Below are 25,763 nucleotides of genomic sequence, written 5' to 3'. Positions count from 1 at the left end.
AAGTACTTAAGATTTGTGATCCAGAACAGGGTCTTTCAGTCAAAGCCCTCTGCTTCGGACTGTGCACAGCCCCACAAGTTTTTACAAGAGTGATGTCAAGCGTGGCGAAGTGGCTACATATTCTAGGATAAGAGTGTGTCTATACCTAGACGATTGGCTCATAAGAGCCCAATCAAGAAGACAATGTCTGGAGGACTTAAGAATGACGTTGGCATTAACGAACGAATTAGGGCTGATGGTGAACTTAGAAAAGTCGAATCTGATCCCCAATCAGGAGCTAGTTTATTTGGGGATTCTGATTTCCTCAGCGACTTTTCGGGCTTTTCCATCTCCGACAGGCAGGCTCAGTGCATCCGGAAAGTACAAGCCTTTCTAGAGAAAGAACAATGCTCTGCACGAGAGTGGATGAGCTTACTGGGGACTCTCTCGTCACTGGAACGGTTCGTTTCTCTAGGAAGGCTTCACATGAGACCCTTGCAAATATTTTGAACCAAGTCTGGCCAAGAAATCGCAAACGGATTCCTTCCTGTTTCGAATTCCTCGCAAGATCAAGAGGAATTACTTTGGTGGCTAACTCCGGGTGGGAAGTTAGCGGAGGGAGCGTCGCTCCAGCAGAAGAGCCCAGACCTTGTATTGTTTTCAGACGCGTCGGACGCAGGCGGGGAGCGACTCTCGGCCTCAAGAAGTGTCAGGTCGCTGGAGCAAGAGGAAGCGTCTTGGCATATAAACAGAAGAACTGATGGCGATTTTCTTGGCTTTGAAAGAGTTCAACGCGGTGATCGCAACAAGGCGGTGCAGGTCAACGCGGACAATACCACAGCTCTGGCGTACATCCGCAAGCAAGGGGGAAGCGCATTCAGTCTCTCTTTGCAAGTTGGCGGAGGAGATCCTTCTATGGGCAGAGAAGAAAACTTAACCCTTCTCACCAGGTTCATTCAAGGGGAGGAAGAATGTGAGAGCGGACCTGTTGAGCAGGGAAGGTCAACTTCTGTCAACAGAATGGACTCTTCATCTAGAAGTATGCCAGAGTCTGTGGAAATTATGGGGTCGTCCAGTGGTGGACTTGTTTGCGACCGCAATGACAAAGAGATTGACGACTTATTGCTCTCCAGTCCCAGACCGTCAAGCAGTCGCAGTACTCCTTTCTTCTAGATTGGACGGGGCTAGATGTGTACGCCTTTCCCCCGTTCAAGATATTAGGAAAGGTTTTGAAGAAATTCAGGGAGAGTCAAGGGACGAGAATGACTCTCATAGCTCCCTACTGGCCGGCCCGAGATTGGTTCACAGAGGTACTGGAATGGACAGTAGATGTACCAAGAACACTTCCAGCAAGAGTAGATCTACTCAAACAGCCTCACTTCAACAGGTACCACAAGAACACCCTCGCCTCGGGTCTGATGCTTTCAGGACTATCGAAAGACTTGTCAGAGCGAGGGGGTTTCCTAGAGAGGCGGCCAGAGCTGTGGCCGGAGCAAGAAGAGCCTCGACTATTAAGGTGTACCAGGCGAAGTGGAAAATCTTTCGTAAGTGGTGCAAGAGTCGGAAGATTTCTTCATCCAGTACCTCTGTGACCCAAATTGCCGACTTCCTTTTATATTTAAAGAAGGAAGTAGGGTTGTCAACTCAGACGATTAAAGGATATCGTAGTATGTTGGCCTCAGTATTTAGACACAGAGGTTTAGATATTACCAATAATCTTGATCTGAGAGACTCATAAGGTCCTTTGGAACAAGGAAGGAACACCGATACAGAACACCTTCCTGGGAATCTCGATGTGGTCCTGAAATTCTTAGGAACTAATAAGTTCGAACCGATGGATCAAGCTTCGTTTAGAGATATCTCGAAAAAGACCATCTTTTTGGTGGCCTTGGCCACAGCTAAAAGGGTTAGTGAGCTGCAAGCAATTAGCAAAACATGTTGGCTGGAAGCATGACAAGGCAGTTTGCTCGTTTCAGGAGGTTTTCTTGGCCAAGAACGAGAATCCAGCTCATCCCTGGCCAAGGTCTTTTGAGATTATGGGTCTTTCAGATTTGGTAGGACAGGAACAAGAGAGAGTTCTCTGTCCAGTAAGGTCTTTGCGCATTATATATAGAGAAAACCAATAATATTAGAGGAACTTCAGAATCACTGTGGTGCTCTGTGAAGGACCCTAGCAGAGCAATGACCAAAAATGCTATTGCCTTTTTCCTCAGGGAACTGATTAAAAGAATCACATATGTTTATGCCAAGAAGAAAATTTTGGCATCCTTAATGTTAAGGCGCACGAAGTGAGAGCAGTAGCTACTTCCTTGGGCATTTAAAAGAAATATGGCCCTCAAAGATATCATTTAAACGACGTTTTGGAGGACTAATTCAGTGTTTGCGTGTCATTACCTTAGAAACGTCAAAACAACATGTATCCTCAGGAGCAGTATTGGGCAAGGGAGTTTCCACCCCATAACTTACTAACATGCTAGGTATTTTAATTAAGTGGTGTTGTTTCTTATGGTTGTCTGAGAGGGTTATTTCCTCTTCAGTCTGTGAAGTGTAGTGTTATGTTAGCTTTGTGTGTGGTTCAGGTGGTCTAACTTATCCTAGCATGAATGCCCGTGGTAAGAGAGGGCTAGGGTTTCCTGTCAACAAATTGGTCCCGTCCAGTTGTCAGACCCTTGTATTTAGCTTCATCAACTATTAGGTCATGTCCTAGTTGGGAGCTACTAAGGTTTAGCAGGCTAAGAGGCAGGATTTATGAAGTCAGCTACTTAGCAGGTAAGGAATAATCTAAGAGTATTTGGGATTTAGTTAAATTTTAAAACTCTTACAATGTTGCTGTCTTTGACCCACCTCCAAATGTGTCAATCAGCTATATATATACCTGCCAGGTAAGTGTCATAAATGAAAATGATGTTATTATGATATAACAAAGTTTCATGTATACTGACCTGGCAGGTAGATTATAATTAAATTCCCCACCCACCTCCCTCAGGAGACAGGGTTCAGAGAAAAATCTGACGAAAAATGGGAATGATTCCGAGCACCAGCGCCACGGGAACGGGGTGGCGATCACCTGAATCTACCAGTGATCTAGCGGTTTGCCGCGAGTTTTTGAAAATTCTGCCAGTTGCGACAACAGAGAATAGAGAATATATCTATATATATACCTGCCAGGTAAGTATACATGAAACTTTGTTATATCATAATAACATCATTTTCATATATAATTGTATTCAAATCGCGCTGTGCGCGAAACGGTTAAAGATAACGAGCTACTTCTTTTTTCGTTGTAATGTACACTAAATTGCGATCATTTTGGTATATAACACATCGTAAAACGATAAAAGCAACACAGAGAAATTATTATCTCAAAATAATGCATGAATTCGTAATGCACGGACGTAAACAAATATTTGTTCATGAAACTTACCTGTCAGATATATATAGCTGTATTTTCTGAAGTCCGACAGAATTTTAAAAACTTCCGACACACGCAGTGGTCGGCCAGGTGGTTAGTACCCATTTCCCGCCGCTGGGGAGGCGGGTATCAGGAACCATTCCCATTTTCTATTCATAATTTTTCTGTCGCTGGTGCTGAAAACACCTGTTTTCAGTACCTCCGTCTTAGGATTTTGGAAACTTCATTGCCCTAAGTATCCTAATTGTCTTTTGATTTATTTACTTGGATTTGTGGCTAGGCATACGCTATCTTAAATTGATTTGAATTTGATTCATTTTTGCATAAAATATCTGAACATTCTAGTTAGGCTAGTTTCAAGACCGGGGAGTTGTACTGCAAAAGATAGGGTGTGGCTACCGAAAGCTTCGGTAGATCCGCACTTGGTATGTACGAGGGGTATGGGTCTTGCTTCTTTGTTGAGATTTGTCATGTAAGGAGTGTGAGACTTTTGTCTATTCCGTAAGGAAGACGTATGATTCGTTTATGTACGCAATTAATCAGTAAAACATGTCTAATTCCGTAAGGAAGACGTATGATTCGTATGTACGCAATTAATCAGTAACAAAAGTCAGGGTAGTGAACCTGCTAACCTTCCTGTAGACTTTATTTTGCCTAACCCTGTAGTATGGCCTACGGGCTATGAATATGTCTACGAGAGGTGCTCGCTCTCCTTCATTGCTGGGAAGTGCTACTTCTGTAATTGTTAACTCCTAACCTGCAGTGTTGCCTTCGGGCCCTAAGCAGTGTCTGTAGAGGAATTGCCCTTTCTCTGATACTCTTTCGATTCGTATCTTAGAATCGAAAGTGCTTGCTTTAGAGAGTAAAAGTGAAGTGCAGAAGTGCAGTGATACCCTTGTGTAGTGGAGGGTGCGTCAGATCGGCCTCGTTTCGCCTCTAGGCCGGGACCTCTGCTTGACTCCCAGGACCCGGGGAGGGAGCATGTCGAAAGCCTAAGGAGGGTTACAAGGAACCCCCACCGATCTGGCGTGCCTTCGGCAGTTTCTGATGAAAATCCCCAGACTGCCAAAGTGCGTGCGCGTGCACGAATCCTGAAAGATTGCTTCTCGTCCTCCGAAGCGTCCTCCCCATGCAGGGGTTGGAGCTTTCGGAAGGACTCGCGCCCTCTAAATAGAAGCTTTATAGAAGAGGACGCTTCACGTCCTCTCTCTCTCTCTCGTTATGCGTTTCAGTGAGAAGTAAGAAGGCGAACGTCGCCTGAACTCGTGTCCGTCTTTCCACCGAGAAAATACGTAAGAGAAGTCATAGTAGCAGGAAGCTTTTGAGAGCGGACGCCCGGGACGCTCGGATGGACTCCAGGCGCGCGCGGGTGCACGCCAAGTGCGCGCCAGTGGACGCCAAGTGCGCGCCAGTGGACGCCAAGTGCGCGCCAGTGGACGCCGAGCGCGCTCCAGTGGACGCCGAGCGCGCTCCAGTGGACGCCGAGCGTGCACCAGCGCACGCCAGGTGTGGTCGCCTGGCTGAACGTTTCTGGTTGAACTCTTCAAGCTCTTGTTTCAGATATGGGCCTAAAGAATGTTTATCTCTACCTCCGGTGATACCTTCTACCTCACCTGCAAAGAATGTGAAGTAGGCAGTGCTTCGGAGGAAGTTTAAAGTGAACAGACAACTTCTTCATTCGAAACCCAGCAAGACATCGGGTTTCGTGAATTCAAGAGGTCTCTGTCAATTAATATTGCTTTTCGCATAGGTGGATGGAGTTAAGGAAAGCTCAAGGGAAGATCTCGTTTGCTCTACCGCAACCTTTGCCATTCTGCCAATAAATTTAAGTTGCCACTACCGCAGTCAAGACTTTGCGACTAAGGCAGTTACGGGTTATGTAAGGCTCGATGTCCTGCACGTCAGGACTCTCGGCAACGTTCAGTGGGATTCTTGCAAAGGCACTCATCAAAAGGACGCTCTTCAGGAAAGCGCAAGACAGGACTTCCTTTGCCATACTGCCAATAAATTTTAAGCTTTAGCAGCATTAGTTGTGATACGGGAGAGGAAGCATGGTTGGAGAGTTTCTTCCTCTTCCCAGGATAATTTTGCAAGCTTTTTAGCCCATCTGAAAGGGTTTTTCAGATGATAGATTTTGTTAGTTTCTAGTCGGGCCTACGCTGCCGAATTGAACATCGTCGTCTACCTGCCGTAAGCTCAGTCTCTTAACAGGATTCTTGCCCCTTCCTCGTTTGAGACGGGAATCGAAAAAAAAAATTAAATTGCTTGACTCCCTGGATTACGTTTTGTCAATTCAGTGACTTTCCCCCATTGACAATATACTTTCGTTTTGTCAAGTAAGTGGGTATCCCCTCATTGACAAAATATCTCTTGTCCCGTAAATGGGTTAGTTCTCATTGACAAACATCTCATTAACTTGATATTGCGTAAGCGAATAAGCTCTTATTGACAAGATTCGGAAGAGCTCTCATTCGTCATTCGCAGACTCGTACAAGAAATAGCTTGTAGACTACGTCAATGATGCTTATGTCCAGTAACATAAGAAGCTTGAGCTGGACTGCTTCGATTCTCTTAAGTTTTGTTCATGAAACTTGCCTGTCAGATATGTATTGTAGCTGTATTTCCGAATTCAGCTATATATTGTCTGCCAGGTAAGTATGAACAAACTTTATTGTGATATAATTTCATATTTTGCCTTGCGTTATTTTACTTCTGGTTGGTTCAAGTCATATACGCTTGCTGTAGTTACCTCTTCGGATGGCAACCGAGAGGTCTATTGTCTATTTTAAGGACATTTAATCGTTACTCCCTGCAGCCTTCCAGGAGTTTCCGATTTATCTTTTACCGTTGTATGGTAGTGTTCTGACGACACATACGCATCTATATATTTAGCGTTTTCTGTTTCGCTTAAATATACCAGCGTTGAGAGTCTTTCTGCTCAAAAAAATAACGGGACCTATTTCTTCGTAGAATAGGGTAGCTGGCAACCCAGACATAAAGTTAAGAGACGACGTTCGTAAGGCTGCTGCTGTCACGCTGTGTCTGTCCTCCAGTCCAACCGAGCCAGTAACAGATCGGGCGCTGTCATGCGCGGTAGGTTACGTCTCTCTCTCCTGCGGGATTGACTGACTAACCGTATCTCTGTGCTGGCGGTTACGTCTCTCCTGCGGGATTGACTGACTAACTGTATCTCTGCCCTACAATCACGGACTTTAGCCTAAGATTGAGGGGATTTCTTACGTGAATGAATAAACGTTGCATTCGTTTTGCCTTACTATGTTCAACAGAGTTATCTCTTAATCCTTTCGGTGCTCGTTACCGCACGGTATAGAACTACGAGTCTACCGCAACATTGCACTTTTATATGCTCTCCTGCTTAGGCAAAGCGCAGCCTTATTAGGGAAGTAAGCATACTCGGGGAGGGAATGGATGAGCTTGCTGGGGACCATTTCCTTCCTGAAGAAGTTTGTTTCCCCGAATAGACTGCAATTCAGACCACAGTTTTCTCCTACCGGGAAACTGAAATATTATTCAAGATCTAGGAATGATTCTGAACATCTCTCAGTGCGTTTATCACCTGAGGTGATAGAAAGAAGGTGCCGGACATCTGGATAGGTTTCAGATGTCTTGGATCTTAATCTGAAAGAAGTAAAAGCGATTCGGTAGTCCCTCCAGTCCTCGTTAACGAGTTTGGGAACCAGTGGTCCAGATCAACTCTGATATTCCACAGCTCTCATATCTTAAGAAGTATCTTCTCGGTCCCTGTTCGAGTTTACGAGAAAGCCTATTATAACAACAGGCGTAAGAATGTAACGATCCTCTAGAGGTCGTTACAGGATGCAAAAGTCCGTACGAATCGTCTAGATCGACGGCAGCAACTATTGACTTCCGAGTGGAATCTTTCTTTAGAAGTAAGTTGAGAGTTGTGGAGACTTTAGGGACGCCCTTTCATTCTTCTCTTCGATATGTTGAGGACGAAGAGGCTTCTTCTTTTCTGCTCCCTTATTCTCGATCCGGGATTCGGTACCATTAAAGCCATCCTATGATATTGAACGGGGATGGATATTTAGTCTCTTTCTTTTTTCAATCTCTTAGGAAATGTAATAAGAGGATTTATGACGTCACAGGGAGCGACAATGACGCTGATCGCCCCATGTTGGCCTTCAGGATCCTGGATTCACAGAGGTCACATACTTCCTAGTTCACTTTCCAAGGACCTTTTCCGAGAGAGTCGGTCTACTCTAACTCGAAAGGTACCTATAACTACCTATATACATCTCCGCTCTGAGTCTGACTACCGTTCAGGCTATCGAGATGTTGACAGGAATAAGATTACCGTCTTCCATTTCCGTCTGAAGAATGGGATAAGCTGGCAGTCACAACTATTAAAGAATACGCAAATTGTTGTTGACGGCCTTTGGGCTCAGAGATTTGCGTCTGTCAAACAACAAAGCCCTTCACGATCTTTGAGTTCTGTGGAATCTCGAACCTCGCTCATCATTCTACTTTTTGTCTACCTGTTTTCTCGGAGTCAGACACTCGGTGCGAGATCAGGCGACATATAGTAGCCCTGAGTTTCTTGTTGACGAAGTCGGTTGCGTTTATACACCATCCGATGATCGTGTAACATGAGACCAGGTTGGACTGTCAGGCATCTCCTTGGGACTGAATCGCCTCCTTTTTGCCTCCTCGCTCCTTTCTCCTGGCACCAGAAGCCTTTTTCGAGTCAGGAGTTGATTCGCTGACGACGTTGGGTTGCGTTGATACACCCCCAAGGTTTGCTTAGATTGAATCGCCCAGGCAGTCCAGACACTCATCCTTCAGCGAAGAATAGTGCCTTATGGTCTTCAGGGTACAGCCTTGCTGTCCTTGATTCGTCTGACTGGTCAACTGGTCGGTCACCTGACTTTAGTACAGACGGACTGACTGTGCATGTCCAGATCGAAGCTTTCAATATGGAACTTAGAAGTAGTCTGAAGTTCTTGATGTCAAAGCATTCGAACCTCTCCTACCTGTTAACTTCTTGCATGTGATCAGGAAGGCCTTCTTCTAACCACCCTAGATACGACAAAGAGGGTTAGTGAGATTTTAAGCCATCGTCACAAGTTTTGGCTTTAGAGAACACAAGGCGGTGTGCTCTCTAACCCTTCCGTTGTGGCCTAAGAATGGTAACCCGTTTTTGTCCTTGGGCCAGGAGCTTGGAAGCAAGGATGGCACAAGTTAGTGGGCAGGAGCCAGAGAGAGTCCTGTGCCCTGTCGGGTCTCTCAAGTTTTATCTACATAAAACTCAAGAAAGTCGAAGTCATTCGGGCAATCTGCAGTGTTCCGAAAAAAGACCAGACTTGCCCATATCGAAGAACAGCCTGGCTTTAGTGTTAAGGAGTTCTTTCAAAAATGCTCCTTCATTGTGTTTGCACAAAGATTTGAAATCTTTTTATCTGAATGCTCACGAGGTGAGGGCGCGGCCTCGGAAGCATTTCAACAGAGCATGGCACTCAGCAACATCCTGAGTACCATGTTTTAGCGAAGCAACTCTTGTGTTCACTTCACACTCCCTGCGAGATGTGAAGATGGCATATGAGATCTGCTGCTCGCTAGGGCCATACGTGTCTGCAGACACAATCTTGGGGGCAAGAAGTACCACTCATCCTATCCTGTAGAAAATGGTTAGGAAGAGCTCTTAATTTAGTTGTTGAGTCGCCGACAACGGCGACTTCTTAACTCTTAAGCCTTAGTTAACACACCTTAACTTTGGCTAGGTTGGTCAGGTGGTGATATATATATTTATATATATATATATATTTATTTTACTTCTTAGCCCTCATGGTATGGTCAATATGGTCTAGTCACGTCGTGGTCTCGCCCCTGTTGACAGATCATCTGGAGTGCACCAGCTATATAGGTCTCTACTCGCTGGCAACTCTAGTAGCACAAGCAGACTTACGTGGCAGTAACCACGAAGCCAGCTATGCTAACAGGTGGAACCAAGATGTAAATCATCTGCATGCATTTGTTTCCCAAAATCCTCTATTCTGTCCCTTCCCACCTCCAAAGGTGGGATTCAGCTATATATATATCTGACAGGTAAGTTTCATTGAAAACAAAATGATATTGTTATGATACAATAAAGTTTGTTCATACTTACCTGGCATATATATAATCAAGTACCCACCCACCTCCCCTCAGGGGACAGTGGAAATAAAAATTATGAATAGAAAATGGGAATGGTTCCTGATACCCGCCTCCCAGCGGCGGGAATGGGTACTAACCACCTGGCCGAACCACTGCGTGTGTCGGAAGTTTTTAAAATTCTGTCGGACTTCAGAAAATACAGCTATATATATATCTGCCAGGAGTATAGAACAAACTTTATTGTATCATAACAATATCATTTTTTCAAAAAATTCACCATAAATCTAAATATTGTCCTAGAGACTTCCAATTTCTTTCAAAATAAAGACAAATGATTGAATACTTACTATACTGTAAGAATATTAGCTTACAAATGCAGTTTTCGACCATATCTGGACTAGGTAAAGTTGACCGAATGTAGAATATTTTTGAATATATATATTTTTTTTATATGCAATTATTTCGGAGATAAGAAAAGCTACAACCTTCAAATATTTTTAGTTTTATTTTACATGAAATTGCGCAAATTTCATATATAAAACTCTATGAAATGCCTATATGATGAAACGGAGCAAATATTCCGAGATGGAACGTACGCATTTCGGAGATTTGTGGCGGAGAATCCGCGTGCGGAGGAAGGAAAGATTTTTTTTTAAATTCACCATAAATCTAAATATTGTGCTAGAGACTTCGAATTTGTTTCAAGATGAAGATAAATGACTGAATATTACTATACTGTAAGAGTTTTAGCTTACAATTGCGTTTTTCGACCATTTCGGTAGAGTCAAAGTTGACCGAACGTGGTTTTTTTTCTATTTATCGTGATTTATATGCAAATATTTCAAAAATGAGAAAAGCTACAACCTTCAATTATTTTTAGTTGTATTCTACATGAAATTGCGCACATTTTCATATATAAAACTTTATGTAACGGCAAATTTAAAATGGTGCAAACATTACCACAATCGCACGTATGATTTTTTCGGAAGAGTTACCGCGCGGACGTAAAGAAAATGTTATTTTTTTCATAAATTCACCATAAATCGAAATATTGTGCTAGAGACTTCCAATTAGTTGCAAAATTAATTTAAATGATTGAATATTACTAAAATATTAGAGTTTTAGCTTACAATTGCGTTTTTCGACCATTTCGATAGTCAAAGTTGACCAAAGGTTGAAATTTTGGCACTTATCGTTATTTATATGAAAATATCTCAAAACTGATAAAAGCTACAATCATGAGTATTTTTGTGTTGTATTCTTCATAAAAATGCGCACATTTTCATATATAATATTTCATGTAACGGCTAATTTAAAATGGTATAAAAATTATGTCAAAGTGACGAAATAATTTCAGAGATGTGTCACAGATACTTTTTAGTGCGGCAAGAAAGAAATTCGCGCTTGCACGCCTGCGTAACGATTGTAAACAAAACAGCACCTTGATCCGTGAACTCCCAGCATCCCCCAAGGCGCGTGATTCAAGAGTTTTCGGCTGGTACGCCTAAAAGTATTTTTCCGCGAATTTTTAAAAAACTTTTGTATGTCGACGTAAAATACGTCCAGTCGGCACCCGAGAGACAAAAAATGTCGACGTAAAATACGTCCAGTCGGCGTTTAAGGGTTAAAAGTCAAGATGAGCGCCAACCAGAGGCAGTGTTCATCTGCATAGCTCTATTAACTAATGCTGGTATCACACTAGTAATTTCTTGCTTGCGGTTTTGGCCAGCATCCAGCTGATGCTCGAGAGGAAAAGTGTTGTATTGTCACACTAGGACCTTGTGGTTTTGAGGAGCAGTAGGAAAAAGTAAACAAAACTGATCAGCTGATATCATCATGGCGCCCAGAAATTGTCGGACTGTTGCAAGATGGGCTGCAGTGACGTGGTTTCTCAGAATCTTAGGTGAATGCAAGAGTAACAAAATACGTTTGTGGGTTCGAGAGTGGCTCGGGAGAAGAGAAGCCAAAGGTCTGAGAGTACGTCCTATCAGCAGCAGCCATCTTGTTTGTTTACACTACGCGGTCAATGCTAGCAGCTTTCTATTTTCAAATTCATTACATGACGCAATGCTTTGGAGTAGAATATGTCCATGATCCCACCTTCTTTTAATGTGGAATCCGCTATATAATTACTGGGTAAGCCCCGTATACAAAAATATTTTTATAATAAGGTTGTGTATATATTTACCCAGTACTAATTATATGATCAGAGCCTACCAGCCACCCCTCTCATGGACATTATGCATGAAACAGAATGACCATTTTGCAAGTAACCATGAAAAGAAAAAACAAAGCTCAAAATTTCAAGGTTAATGCAGAAACCTGTGAAAGTGGCAGGTGAGGATTTGTTCATATCAAGCACTGAGTTATATCAGACACATCTGGCTATATACTACAGTCAAGGTCAACCCACAGAGGCAACCTTTTCCTATGAGCTGTCAGCAATTGTGCCTTCTCTTTATAGATGATGGAGGAATGAGAAATTCACCAAAGTCACATTTTTCTCAATTTATCGTACATAAGGATACTGATATCTGTGAAATCAGTACAGTTCACTGTATATGTGTTGGAGAGTGTAGTAATTGTGCAAACACTAAAGTCTGATATATCAGAGTAAATAATGATGATGAGGAGGAGGATTATTTTAATGTGTAGCAACAGGCCGCCTCTGGTATTGTTTACAGCAGCATGTTCTCTGTTATTTTATTGGTATGTATTGTTTGTTTACAGCTACAAGTTTTGTTATTATTTTTGTATGAAAACTCTTTGTATACTGTATTAGCATTGATAATATTACAGGTGTTAAAGATCAGCATCTAGGATTAAGGTAAAACATTGGCAATTGATATTATTTAAAATGAAAATGTACTTATTTTTCATACTTTACTCCAGATGTATAATTTTTCATACTTTACTCCAAATGTATCAGTTTTCATTAAACATTCTAATTATGTTGCCTGTTATTATTTTTGTATAAATAAGGGTTTTATTTTATATTAGGATAGCTAATATGTGTTGACGATCAGCAGCTAGGAATAAGGAAACATATTGATTTAAAATAATAATGCATTTATTTTTTCTATTACATTTCAAATGCATCAATTTTATTTAATGTAGACAGCCTGCCTCCATTTCTATGGGATTATTATAAAGCATATGCTATAAACTATAGTATTTCATGCAAAAATGAAGCACCAACTTAAAGTATAATTGAATTATTAGTCTGGGAAAAAAGTTTATTTCTAATTTCAAGTAGTGGCCATTTTCCTTATTGGCAAAATGTACGGTTGCTTGATTTTGAATTTATATTATATATATATATATATATATATATATATATATATATATATATATATATATATATATATATTATTATATTATATATACATATATACATATATACATATACTTGTCATCCATGGAATCACTTAAATGCATAAAATGCTTATATGTATGCACTAAATGCCTGGATCTTCATAAATTTTTATTGGCCTATAGTGGCAACCTCTCTCTTCTTTCGTTGCTTAGAGAGAAGATATACTGAAAGCCCTTTCCAGATTGGTGACTGCTTTAACTTTGGTAGGCAGTGCTGAAGTGGCTGTCTTATGTCCAATTAGAATTCTTAATGGTTTACCAGGACAGATATAAACATTTAAGAGGAGGTGAGTATTTATCTGTGGTGTTAGGAAACCAAACATTATGCCCAAGGATGCTTAAGTCAACGCACATGGAGTTGATTCTTGAGCCTTTACCATTTTTTTCATACCTTCATGGCTTCTGTATATACTGTAAGCACTTTTATTTCTTTTAAAACTTTTCACTATAGAAGATGTGACTTTTGTGGACTCGTTTGCAAAGTGTAAAAATTTAGTATGAGGTGTAAAGCCCTTAGTCCTATCGTTGCAGTGGAGATGCTTTCTGCTGAACCAAATTTGATTTGAAAGTACCCTTGCTTTCTGTCTTATTGCTAGTTATTAGGAAATCCCTTTAGTATTGAATTTGGGAGTATTATGGTACACATTGGTATATAGGAGCAAACTTTCAGTATATGAAGGTGGTTAGTTGTCTTTAGTTTAGACTATCAGTTATGGGCTTTCAACTCGCACACAGGAGTCGCTAGTATTCTACTAGACAAGTTCTTTTTCCCTCGAATGGATCTTCTGACAAAGTCTGCCTGTTGTGGTTCCAACATCTGGTGACAGTTCTTGCCAGTAAAGCCCCTTCCACACAAGGGGCAAAGACACGACGGGCACTCTGATTTCCCTGTAATTCTCTCTTTTCAACTGTTACAAGATCAAACAGTCTAAGGGAGGCAGTAGTCACAGGCAGGCAAACCTATGACTTGGACCACACTTGTGATTGCCATCCACTCGTATAGTTGGGAACTGTCTGCGCGGTGTGCATTTGCCCCTTGTGTGGAAGAGGCTTAAGGATCACACAACAGGGAGGAATGTTAAGCTCTTTTTTTTTTTTTTTTTTTTTTTCCTCATTAATTAGCCTATAGTTTGCTTGGCTGAACATTGTTTCTCTGGCTACACTAACCACCATCCTCATTCAATGTGGCAGTCAGCTAACTTTAACAGTAGATAAGATTCATTCCAAATCATGAAAATTTTCTTGATAAAATTATCTACTGTTAGTGGAAACCCAGCCACATCTTAGTGGGTGGTCATGAAGAAGTCTGACAAGAATGTAATCATTCCAATGCCACCATGTGGGAAATAGGTGATTACAGACAGTCCTAACTGGTTAGTCAAGTATTATTTTGTATTTTTTTAAATGCTGATCGCACCTAATAGCGTGTAGATGTAAGCTAACTTTTAAGAGTAGGTAAATATCCAAAAAATTAATTTTATCATGAAAATTGTTGTTTCTTTACAGTGATCTACGCAGTTTTACTGGGTGGAGCGTCTGCATTATATTCATCGTCTAGTGGTGTCATAGATCTCACACCTTCCAATTTCCAAAAAGAAGTAATCAACGGTGACGCTGTTTGGGTTGTGGAATTTTACGCCCCATGGTGTGGTCACTGTCAGCAGTTGGTTCCAGAATATCAGAAGGCTGCTCAGGCTCTCAAAGGTGTAGTCAAAGTAGGAGCAGTAAATGCTGATGATCACAGGAGTTTGGGTGGTCAATATGGGGTGCGTGGTTTCCCTACTATCAAGATATTTGGTTTAGATAAAAATAAACCAGAAGACTACAATGGACAGCGAAATGCACAAAGTATTGTAGAGGCTGCATTGAAGACTGCTCGAGATAAAGTGAATGCTCAACTATCTGGTAAGAGAGGCAGCAGTGGAGGAAGCAGTGGTGGTGGAGGTGGAGGTGGAAGTGATGATGATGTGATTGAGCTGACTGATAGTAATTTTGAAAAGCTTGTCCTTAAGTCTGATGACATGTGGCTTGTCGAGTTCTTTGCCCCATGGTGTGGCCACTGTAAAAATTTAGCTCCTCACTGGCAGAAGGCTGCTACAGAATTGAAAGGTAAAGTTAAACTTGGTGCCTTAGATGCCACAGTTCACCAGGTTATGGCCAGCCGCTATGGCGTTCAGGGTTACCCAACCATAAAGTTCTTCTATAAGGGAGATGTAGAAGATTATGAAGGGGGACGTACTGCTTCAGATATTGTTGCCTTTGGTAATGACAGAGCTGCAGTCAATATTGAGCCACCAGAGATTGTGCAGCTGACAGATGAAAAGGTTTTAGACGAAGCATGCAAGAAGCATCAAATATGTATTATTGCTGTTTTACCGCATATTTTAGACTGCCAAAGTGAGTGTCGGAATAATTACATCAGTATGCTTACAAAATTAGGTGATAAATACAAGCAGAAAATGTGGGGCTGGGTATGGTCAGAAGCAGTTGCACAGTCTGATCTTGAGCAGGCATTAGACATTGGCGGTTTTGGTTATCCAGCTCTTGCAGCTCTTAATGCTAAAAAGATGCAGTTTGCTCTCCTGAAGGGATCATTCAGTGAGGATGGAATAAATGAATTCCTCCGTGACATATCTTACGGCAGAGGTCGAACTGCCCCAGTCCGAGGAGCACAGTTACCATCTGTCAGTAAAGTAGAGTCATGGGATGGCAAGGATGGAGCCCTCCCTGAGGAGGAAGATATTGATCTTTCAGATGTTGATTTAGATGACCTAGATGGTCATTCGGAGTTATAAAAGTATTTAAATTATATGATTTAGGGTTACTGATATAGAGTTCATTGATGTAGATGTAGCCTTGCAAAAAATAGTAATATTACTGAGTAGTGGTACTGGAGTGCAGTTAACTGCATTGCTGGAGCAGATATTAAGTTTCTCATGTTGAGAAAGACTAATGATTTGTTGATAAACCTCTGCTATTTTACTGCGGTGAACAGCAACATTGTCTATCATAAATGGTGAACAACTGCAGTACTGGTTTTGTTAGGAGGTATACGTGTGGCAATCCAGTACAATTATATGCTGAACATCATACAAAAAAAGTTGTATTTATCATTCTGCATTTTCTTGTAAAAAATTTTGTACCTGAACTTGGAACAATAGTCACAGCTGATTCAGTTTTACAACAATAGTCACAGCTGATTCAGTTTTACTTTGACAGAATTTTCTACATTTTTGCATTTGTATTGACTGCTGCCATATGTTTATAGTGGTTAGCTTTAAAAAAAAAAAGGAACCAAGTGGTGTGGGCTTGTATGACATGCTGGTGACATTTTTTATATTGCAGTTGTTTGACCTATGCACAAGTGTACTTTTGTTTAATATTTTGAACTTTGGAAAAAATAAATTTTTTTTGTATTATGGTGTTTTTTTCCTTGCTTGTACACTGTACTACTGAATTACTGCATAATATTCTTTTATTTTTACATTTGGTAACTAATCATTGGGGCCTACATCCTCACAAATTATATGAAGATGTAGTTGATCAAATGAGTTCTGTGTTTATTAAAGGGTTTGATCTGCTTTAATTTCTAGCTATAACAGGATCAGTATTTCATAGCTTATTAAACAAGATGGGTTTTAGAGATGTTAAGTAGTCGTAGACTGGGATGATTTTGATTTGGTTGTTGCAATTGCAGCTTTGCTTTATCAACTCCTCATTTCCCTCATATCTAACATTAGCAAAGATCCAACACATTATTTACATCAGCTTCATATTTTTTTTGGAATGTAAATTTAACTTACTGTGCAAGAGAATTTTTGTTCGTACACAAATGCAAACCTTTGTTTACATAGGAGCTTGGATTGTGAATGAGCTGAAATGGCTATTTAAACCTTTTGATAAAGTAGTCAACTATTGACAGGCAAGGGAAGCCTTGCACACCTCTTGGTATGCACTCCACTTGGCTTTCAGCGGCCATCGGGTCCAGACGTCTTTCTTGAGTCTGCCTGACTTTTGCTGTTTGAATTTTTAGTGCTCAACTTTGAGTACGTATTCCTTTTCCTTTGCTTGTTGACTTTGTGCTTTTGTTGCATATTATATTTTTAGAACACACTGGTCAACTAAGCCTTCTTGCAAGAAATTGTTTTTTCTCATATAAATAAGAGACAGTTCCTGGTTATCAGTAATCCAGTTTTATGGCACTTGTCCAGCAATGATGATAACTGGAATTTTGGTGCCGATATGTGCCAATCCCCTCTTAACAATGCCGGTGATCCTTGGTTGTCTGGGTTTACCTTATTTAGGGTAATCATGTAATCACAGCCTTCCTTTGAGCACCTCGGTGGCATGATTGGTATGGTATTAGCGTCCCAACTCGGTGGTCGCGGGTTCAATTCTCGGCCATTCCATTGAGGAGTGAGAGATGTGTATTTCTGGTGATAGAAGTTCACTCTCGACGTGGTTCGGAAGTCGCGTAAAGCTGTTGGTCCCGTTGCTGAATAACCACTGGTTCCATGCAACATAAAAACACCATACAAACAAACAGCCTTCCTTTGTATATTCTTTGGAAATATGTCATTGAGCTCCTTTGTGTGTGCCTTTCCCTTCAGGGTAAGGCTCGGAGTTTCAGTGACCATCAGCAATTGATTTCCTGAGCAGGGTTGACACAGTGCCATTCTCTCTCTCTCTCTCTCTCTCTCTCTCTCTCTCTCTCTCTCTGAGCAATAGTGCACCAATCCCTCGTGCATTTCCTTCACTCCTGGTTTTCCTGGTTTATAGGTGACAATGAGTTTGAGGTGTTCTTGCTCTTCTATGGTCAAACTACCAAAGGAACAGTCAATTGCTTCAACTCTTCCCACCGCAATCCTTAAGGATCGCACAAACCATTGGCTTTCATTACCTGACCCATTATTGGTTGGGTTTGGTTTGCTGATGGTCTAGGAGTGTTCTGCAGCCCCTTGCATTCCTTTTACTGTATCTCCATTCATAATCTCTTACTAACCTCTTACTTTCTACCCTCTAACAGTTGATTTTTTGTGCAATTGCAAGATTTTCCTCATGTTACACCGTTCAAACTTTTTACTGTCAATATCATGTTTCAGCACTGAATGACCTCATAGGTCCCAGCACTGGGCCTTTGGCCTATGAGAAAATGTCCCGTCATTGGTGGCCTGACCTCCGCTCTTGTTTACACAAGTGACCACTGTATTGTTGTCAGACATCTGAACTATGGAGTGCCCTGATACTGTTTCTTGAAACTCGTGAAGTGCCAGGAAGGCTGCATTCATCTCCAGAACATTGATATGCAGCTGCTTGTCTGTAAGACTACAGACTCCTGACATCTGGAGAATTTTTGGGGGAGGAGAATGAAGAGGCACTCCTGTAGTAAAGTATTTGTCAGCCAACCACCACAGAAGGTCACTTCTTGCCTTTGCAGACAGAGGTACCTGGAACAAAGGGGAGTCCCTTGCACAGGACCAAAACTCTTCTCTATTGGATAGGATAGGATGAAAGATTAGTTAAAAGACCTCTGAGCCTAAAAAAGGCGCTTCTCAGGCTGGTTCTCAGGAATTAAACTGAAGAAAAAAAACAAAAAAAAAAGAAACTATTTGCTTAGGAACATGATAATTTTGTTAAGTGAGAAATCCCTTCCTTGAGCAAGAATTCCTGACATTGTTGGATCTCGAAAATAAATGCATCTCTGCTGAAGCCAATTTTAGCATTCAACGAGTAAGTGCCAGACGGTCATGGGAACTTGGCATCTAGTATATTTCATTAATCAGTTTGTGAGGTTGTGATTAGATGACAATGAGAAAATCTAGTACTATGATCTATGTGGAGTCTTGCATCTAGTACTATGACCTATGTGGAGTCTTGCTAAGATTAGTTCTTTATATCTTGCTTGTTGAGACCATGAAAAACATGGGTACACCTAAAATTTTACATTTTTCAGCTTATTTGATATTGGTACCAAGACCAATCTGTTTGCCAATCTTGATATATTAAGAGATTTGACATGCTATCCAGTCTGATACAGGAGCATATGAAATCGTTGGGGCAATATTATTATTATATATAGGATTAGTTTATCCAGACCCAAGCCTAATAAAAGCTCCTCTTGGGCTGGTTTTCAGGAGTTAATCCTGTAAAAAAATTTAAGTATTTAGAAAATGGGTTTTACTTAGGAACATTATGATTTTATCAGATTTAGATAGAAATTCTTTGCTTTCAGCAAGAATGCCTTTTAATGTTGGTTTTCGAAAATATAAGCTTCTTTGATGGATCCAAATTGGACAACTGACAAATAAGTGTTGGAGAGTCATTGGTGTTTGGTATGTATTACATTTCATTGGGGCTGAATGTGGATTTGACATAAAGTGAAAATTTGAAAATCTAGTATAGCTTATACTACATAGTCTTGTCAACACTTTATCTCCTTTTTTTTTTTTTTTTTTTTTTTTTTTTTTTTTTTTTTTTTTTTTTTTTTTTTTTTTTTCCCCCCCCTGAGATGATGACATCCGTGAGTGAACTTTTTGTATTTCTCAGCTTGTTCGTAGTTGGCACTGGTGTCCAATCTGTTTGCCTGTCTTGATATAATAAATGCTTGATAGAAAGTACTCAGTCTGATACAGGGGCATGTGTTTTTGTTGATGGAATAGTGCAAGCTAATATGACAGCCGTATCTGCTTTTTCATTTCCTTCAGTTCCCACGTGCTGGAATCGCACATATTTTTGTGAATAGTCCTGATTGAATAAGTTGATGTATTTTTATTTGGATTTCTTGGACAAGGTAATTTGGAGACTTTTATGTACTTGTTTATAGCATCATCAATAGCACTTCATTAGTCACTGAAAATTATGTTGGAAATTGCTCTCTTCTCAAATATTGTTTACTGCTATTCTTATGGCTGTGAGTTCTGCACTGTATACTGATGAAATTGGGGGAAGACTTATTTTAACAAATTTATCTTTTGAGAATGCTGAAGCTCCTACTTCAGTGTTGTTTTTGATCCATCTGTATAGGTCATAAGTTGATTTACTTTTCTTCTTATGTGTTCTAACACGTTGGCGGTACATCTCTGTGCTTGCTATATTTCTTTTTAAAAGATATGGGAGAGCAGTACATATTTTTACTCTTCTAAGTCCAAGGTGGTGGGTGTTCTATTGTTGGATGGATGGAAAATTGGTGTAATATTTAAATTCATTAAATATTTGGTTCTTTGTGGGAAAGAGCTAGCACTATGGTTTTTCAAATCTTTTGTTATAATTCAGAAAGCAGGTAGCAGCAGGAGATGTTCCTGCTTGGAGGTAAAGGCTCCTACGCATAGTTATTAAGTTGCGGTGATGTTTTTAGGGGTAATATACCTGCTTCTGCTGACAGGGAGTTTATTGGGGATGATCGAAATGCTCCCGTGCATAGATGTATTCCTTCGTGATGTAATGTATCCAGTGTTTTTAATGTTGCTTCCGAGGCAGATGAATTGGGTAACTATAATCTATTATAGATGGTACTGTTGCTTTGTATAACATAAGCATGGTGTTACGTCCAGTTCCCCATTTGGTATGTGATAGTTATTTCAACAAGGCAAGGGTTTTTATGCCTTTTGCTTTATATATTGGAGGTGTGCTTTCCAGTTCAGGTGCTGATCAAACACCATTCCTAGGTATTTCACATTTGTGCAGAATTTAATTGATGTATTATACAGATACTACAGCTTAATTGTTTGGTGTTTTAACTACCTTTTATCTTTATAGAAAATATTTGCATTTTTTTTTAATTGGAATCCTAACGAATTTGTTCAGTTGGTAACATTTGTGATAGCTGCTTTGAGGATTCTTTGGGCATGTGTTAGCATGCTACTTGTATAATATATGGCAAAGTCATCAAACATACAAGCTGTTTTTAACTCTTGGTAAATTTATTGTAATATCATTGATTGCTAAAGCAAATAGAGTACAGCTTAAGACACTGCCTTGGGGGATTCCTTCTTGTAATTCATAAACATTTGAATAAGAATTTACTGTTTGAATTTGGAAGGTTCTATCTGATAGAATTTTTTTTTTTAAATTGGTAAATGGCTTCTTATTCCTTCAGAGTGAAGTTTTTGCATATTATCATCTCCATGTTGTATAGTATGCTTTTTCTGTCAAAAAATATTGCCACATAATTTTTTCTGATCAAATCCTTTTTTGATGTGATCTCTAGACAGGGTAGTGGATCAAGGGTTGATCAGCCAGCTATTAATCCTGATTGTGTTGGTATCAGAATTGAAATTTTTGTTATGATGTATCTTAGTAGTGAATTAACCATTTTTCCTAGTACGTATTTTACATAGCTTGTCAAAGATATACCTAGGTCTATAATTGGATGGATTACTTGAAGCTTCTCAGGTTTTTTTATTAGGATAATGATGGCATGTTTCCATTTATTTGGAAAAACATGTTTCATCCAGATGTTGTTATAGAATTTTAGTAAATATGATTTGGCAATGGAGACTAGTCTTTGTATAATTTCAAATTATATATTTTCTGTTAATTTTCCTTATTTTTCGCCAAATATTTTTCATTGATGTATTTGTTGACAAGCTTGATAAAATTTTCATAATGATATTTTCTCAGATATTACAAGTTTTTGGAATTGGCATTTTATTTATTATAAAATGGCTTAATATATTTGATTGCAATGTTGTGGACTATTATCTTACTTGTGTTATTGGGCAATTTGTTAAGGGCTTTTAGCCATGTCTTAAGGCTGCTGATATTTCGACTTGGTACGTGTTTTGTTTTACTTAAAGTTGATAAGGTTGCAGTCCACCATGGGACAGGGGATTTTGTTGGATGTGGCCTTGTTTTAGTTATGCTTTTATTGGTAGAATTTTTTGGATATTATATTTGACAGGTGGCAATATTAAATTAATATTTAAATAATTAAGGACTATGGGGAAGTCATCCAGAACATTCCACTCAAGTCTGTCAGCTGAGTCGACTGAGCACAGCGAGAGATCTGCTGAAGAAAAGGTTAAGTGGGTATTGGAGAAGTAAGTTGGCACATCACTTTCATTTAAGCAGCATCAGTTATGTTCCAATACATATTTCTCTGTTTGTTCCTGATGTGTCAGTAGGGTGATTATCCCAAAGGGAACTTTGAGCTTTAAAATCTAGTATAAGTAGGGATTCATTAGATTATTAATTAATGCTGGTAGATCACTGAAATTCAAATTCAAATTTTTTTGGTTGTATAAGCTACAAATTGTGATCATAGTTTTACCTGGCATATATAATTTGATAGCTGTTATCTGATATGATAGTGATGGTATGTTTTAAAAGTTCAAAGGCGATACTATTATGAACATATATTGCTGTGCCTAGTTCCACCGTCAGTTGGTGAATAGGATAGGATAGGATAAAGGATCAGTTTTAACTAGACCTCTGAGCCTAAAAAAGGCTCTTCTCAGGCTGGTTCCCAGGAATTAAACTGAGGAAAAAATAATAATAAAAACTAGACTTTATTAAAAAAACCAACTTTACTTAGGAACATAATAATTTTGTTAAGTGAGAAATCTCTGCCCTCAGCAAGAATTCTTGACATTGTTGGGTCTCGAAAAAAAAAAGCGCCTCTGCTGACTCCAATTTGGGCATTAAACGAGTAATTGCTGGTCAGTCATGGGAACTTGGCATCCGTTTCATTTCATTGGGTCAGAATGTGGGGTTGTCATTAGATGACCATGAGAAAATCTTGTATGACCTATGTGGAGTCTTGCTAATATTACTTCTTTAGATCTTGCTTTTTGTGACGATGAAACCCATGGGTATACCTCAGATTTTATATTTTTCATCTTGTTTGATACTGGTACTAAGGACCAATCTGTTTGGCAATCTTGATATAACAGAGATTTGACAGAAGCTATCCAGTCTGATACGGGGCCATATGAAATTGTTGGGGTAATGGTGCATGCTTGTTTAGCTGCTGAATCTGCATATTCATTCCCTTCATTTCCTACATGAGCCAGAATCCAACAGATTTTTATTGACAGTCCAGATTGGAGAAGTAGGTGAATTTTTCACTGAAAATTATTTAAGAGATTGCTTGCCTTTCAGATGTTATGTCAAGTGCTGCTCGTATCGCTGAGAGTTCTGCAGTGAACAAAGATGATATTAAAGGAAGGCCTACTTCGATTAATTTATTATTCAAGAAATCTGAAGCTCCTATTCCAGTATTGTTTTTGAGCCAACTGTATATATCACGAACTGGTTTCCCTTTCTTCAGATGTGCTCTAGGGCATGTTGGTGGTACATCTCTGTATTAGTCATATTTCGTTTAAGAAGATAAGACAAAGTGGTGCATGTTTTTATTCATTTCAGAGTCCAAGGTGGTGGGTCTTCTATTGTTGGAGGGAAAATTGGTGTTATATGAGTTCATCAAGTATATTTGGCTCTTTTGGAAGGAGCCAGCACCATGATGTTCAATCCTAGGATTACAATTCGGGAAGCAGGTAGCTGCAGATGATGATGATCCTGCTTGTAGGGAAAGGCCTCTACATAGTGTTATCAAGTTGCAGTGATGTCTCAAAGGTAGAATGCTTGCTTCTGCTGAAAGGGAATTTGTTGGGGATGATCTAAATGCACCAGTTCATAAGCATATTCCTTTTTGATGCAATGCATTAAGTTTTTAATGTTGCTTCAGATGCTGAAGAATATACGTAAAGGACAGCAGTAGTCTATTATAGATAAAACTGATGTCCTATGTAGGTGTCACATCCTGCTCCCCATGTAGAGTGAGATAGTTTCTTTAATAGGGCAAGGGCTTTTATGCCATTAGCTTTAATATACTTCATGTGTACTTTCCACTTTATGTATGCTTCCCAGTTTAAATGTTGATCAAACATTATTTCTAAGTACTTAACATTTGCACAAAATCCAGTTGTCTTTATAGAAAAACAATGGCTTTTGTTTTATTGGTTGAAAAACGAAATCCAACTAAATTTGCCCATTTACTGTACTTATATGTGTGATGGTAGTTTTGATGGCTTTGGGCATATCTCAGGGAGCTACTCATGTAGTATATGGCAGTCATCAATGTATAAGCTATTTTTAACTCCACTTGGTAATTGTGCTATGATGTACATAATTAATTGCCAAGGCAAACAAAGGGATTTTGACGTAGGAAAAATCTATTTCTGGGCGAGGAAGCTGTGTCGCCTAGTGAAATATGTCTCCTTTAGCACTATTTCTAGTAAAATATTGCTATAATACCAGAGAACTGCTAAATTGGACATGTCAGATGCCTCCGACTCGCTCACCTATATAAAAGGTGTCGGTATAAAACTGGGGCGAGGGTTAAACACTACCACAGCAACCCCTCCAATTAGCCTTTTCCTCATCAAAAGACCCTAAATACGGGGAGCCGACCCATAGGTCACACCTAGCTACCCCGTTGAAGGCGCCTGTGACATCATACTTATCGATAGCATTGAAGCTTGGTGCACAGCAAGGGGGGGGAGGGGGGGAAACCAGGGGGGAATTTCACTGGGCGACACGGCTTCCTCGCCCAGAAATAGATTTTTCTTACGTTAAATTCCCTTTTCTGGGCTCAGCCGTGTCGCTCCGTGAAATTGTACCAGAGAAACACCAAGCTACATCCCTCTGAAATGAAATACAATATTAATTTGAACTAAATAGGGTTAAAGAAACCAAAAAACAGTCTAGAATTGGAAAAATATAATTTATTTTTTATAAAATACACCACATAGCAATAACATGTGGCAACAAAATACCCACATAATAAAATAATTACCACATAATTTGTATAAATGTAACATAATACACCAATTCTAATAACAAAGCCATTTGCTGAGGTAGGTAGAATGTTAATGAGGCTGGCATAAAGGAAAAGATTCATATGACACAAGGACAGCACTATATTGATGTTGTTGCAGGAGACACTGGTCTCCCTACAGCTATGGCATGATATTTAAGATCCTCCAAAGACTTAAGGTAATGCTTTTTGAAAACCGAGGGCGACTTCCAACCAGTATACTTCTTCAGATCATCAAAGTTCATAAATTTGAAGAAGTTTACAGAAGTTGCTATAGCCTGAATGTCATGCACCTTGGGAAATGACCCTTGGCTGGCTTTCTTGATAAAATACAAAATCTGCTGCCTAATGCCCTTTAGAGATTGGTACCACCACCGTTCCTAGTGAAAAGGGGGCCTTCGGAATAGGTAGATGTTCTAGATAAATAGTCCTTAAGAGTTTTAACAGGACATAAAGATGGATCCTGCGGAAGCGGAACAATCTTCCATGTCCCGGGACCACCTTACCAAAGGGTCTTCATTCTTAGCCAGAAATTCTTTATTTGGCGAAAGCAACACGTCACCCGAGGAAAGGAACTCTATATGCCCTTGGTCTCTAGATAAGATGACAGCTCCGATATCCTGGCACCTGAAGCCAGACTCAATAAAAAGTGTCTTGCGCAAAAGGGTTTGGTAATCACATTTGAAGTCTGTTTCCGAGGCTAACCTGAAAACATCGTTAAGAAACCATGACACTGACGACGGCCTGTGAATGGGCCGCAGGCGTGCACATGCCCTTGGGATTGAGGTGAAATAAGACTCAGTTAGATTTATACCAAACCCGAGAAGAAAAATCTTTTTCAGAGCTGACTTAGTGGTTGTTATTGTGGCAGCTGCCAAGCCTTGTCCTGAAGAAGGTTATAGCCACGTTCATTGTCATTACTTTGATATTTGATTCCCTGAGAAATGTAGACAATTTCTTAACTGCTGAATCATTCTGGCAAAGTGTAGATTCTCTTTTGTCTGACTCCAAGAACAAAATGTTCTGTGGATCAATGTCCCCTACTCTCCT

General features: G+C 39.9%; 1 protein-coding gene across 1 annotated transcript in view; it reads left to right on the top strand.

Moving 5' to 3' along the window:
- LOC135219858 (protein disulfide-isomerase A6 homolog) overlaps window positions 1-16,000 on the top strand; it is a 48,532-nt gene extending 32,532 nt beyond the window's left edge. Inside the window, exon 2 of the mRNA XM_064256976.1 lies at window positions 14,405-16,000. Coding sequence (XP_064113046.1) covers window positions 14,405-15,693 — 1,289 coding nt within the window. The 3' untranslated portion in view covers window positions 15,694-16,000. The remainder of the gene's footprint in view (window positions 1-14,404) is intronic.
- The last annotated feature ends 9,763 nt before the right edge of the window (window positions 16,001-25,763 follow it).

The sequence above is a fragment of the Macrobrachium nipponense genome, chromosome 1, assembly GCF_015104395.2.
Source record: "Macrobrachium nipponense isolate FS-2020 chromosome 1, ASM1510439v2, whole genome shotgun sequence".
NCBI lineage: Eukaryota > Metazoa > Arthropoda > Malacostraca > Decapoda > Palaemonidae > Macrobrachium > Macrobrachium nipponense.
Note: the sequence above shows the minus strand (reverse complement) of the source record. Positions and strands in the feature narration are given on the sequence as shown.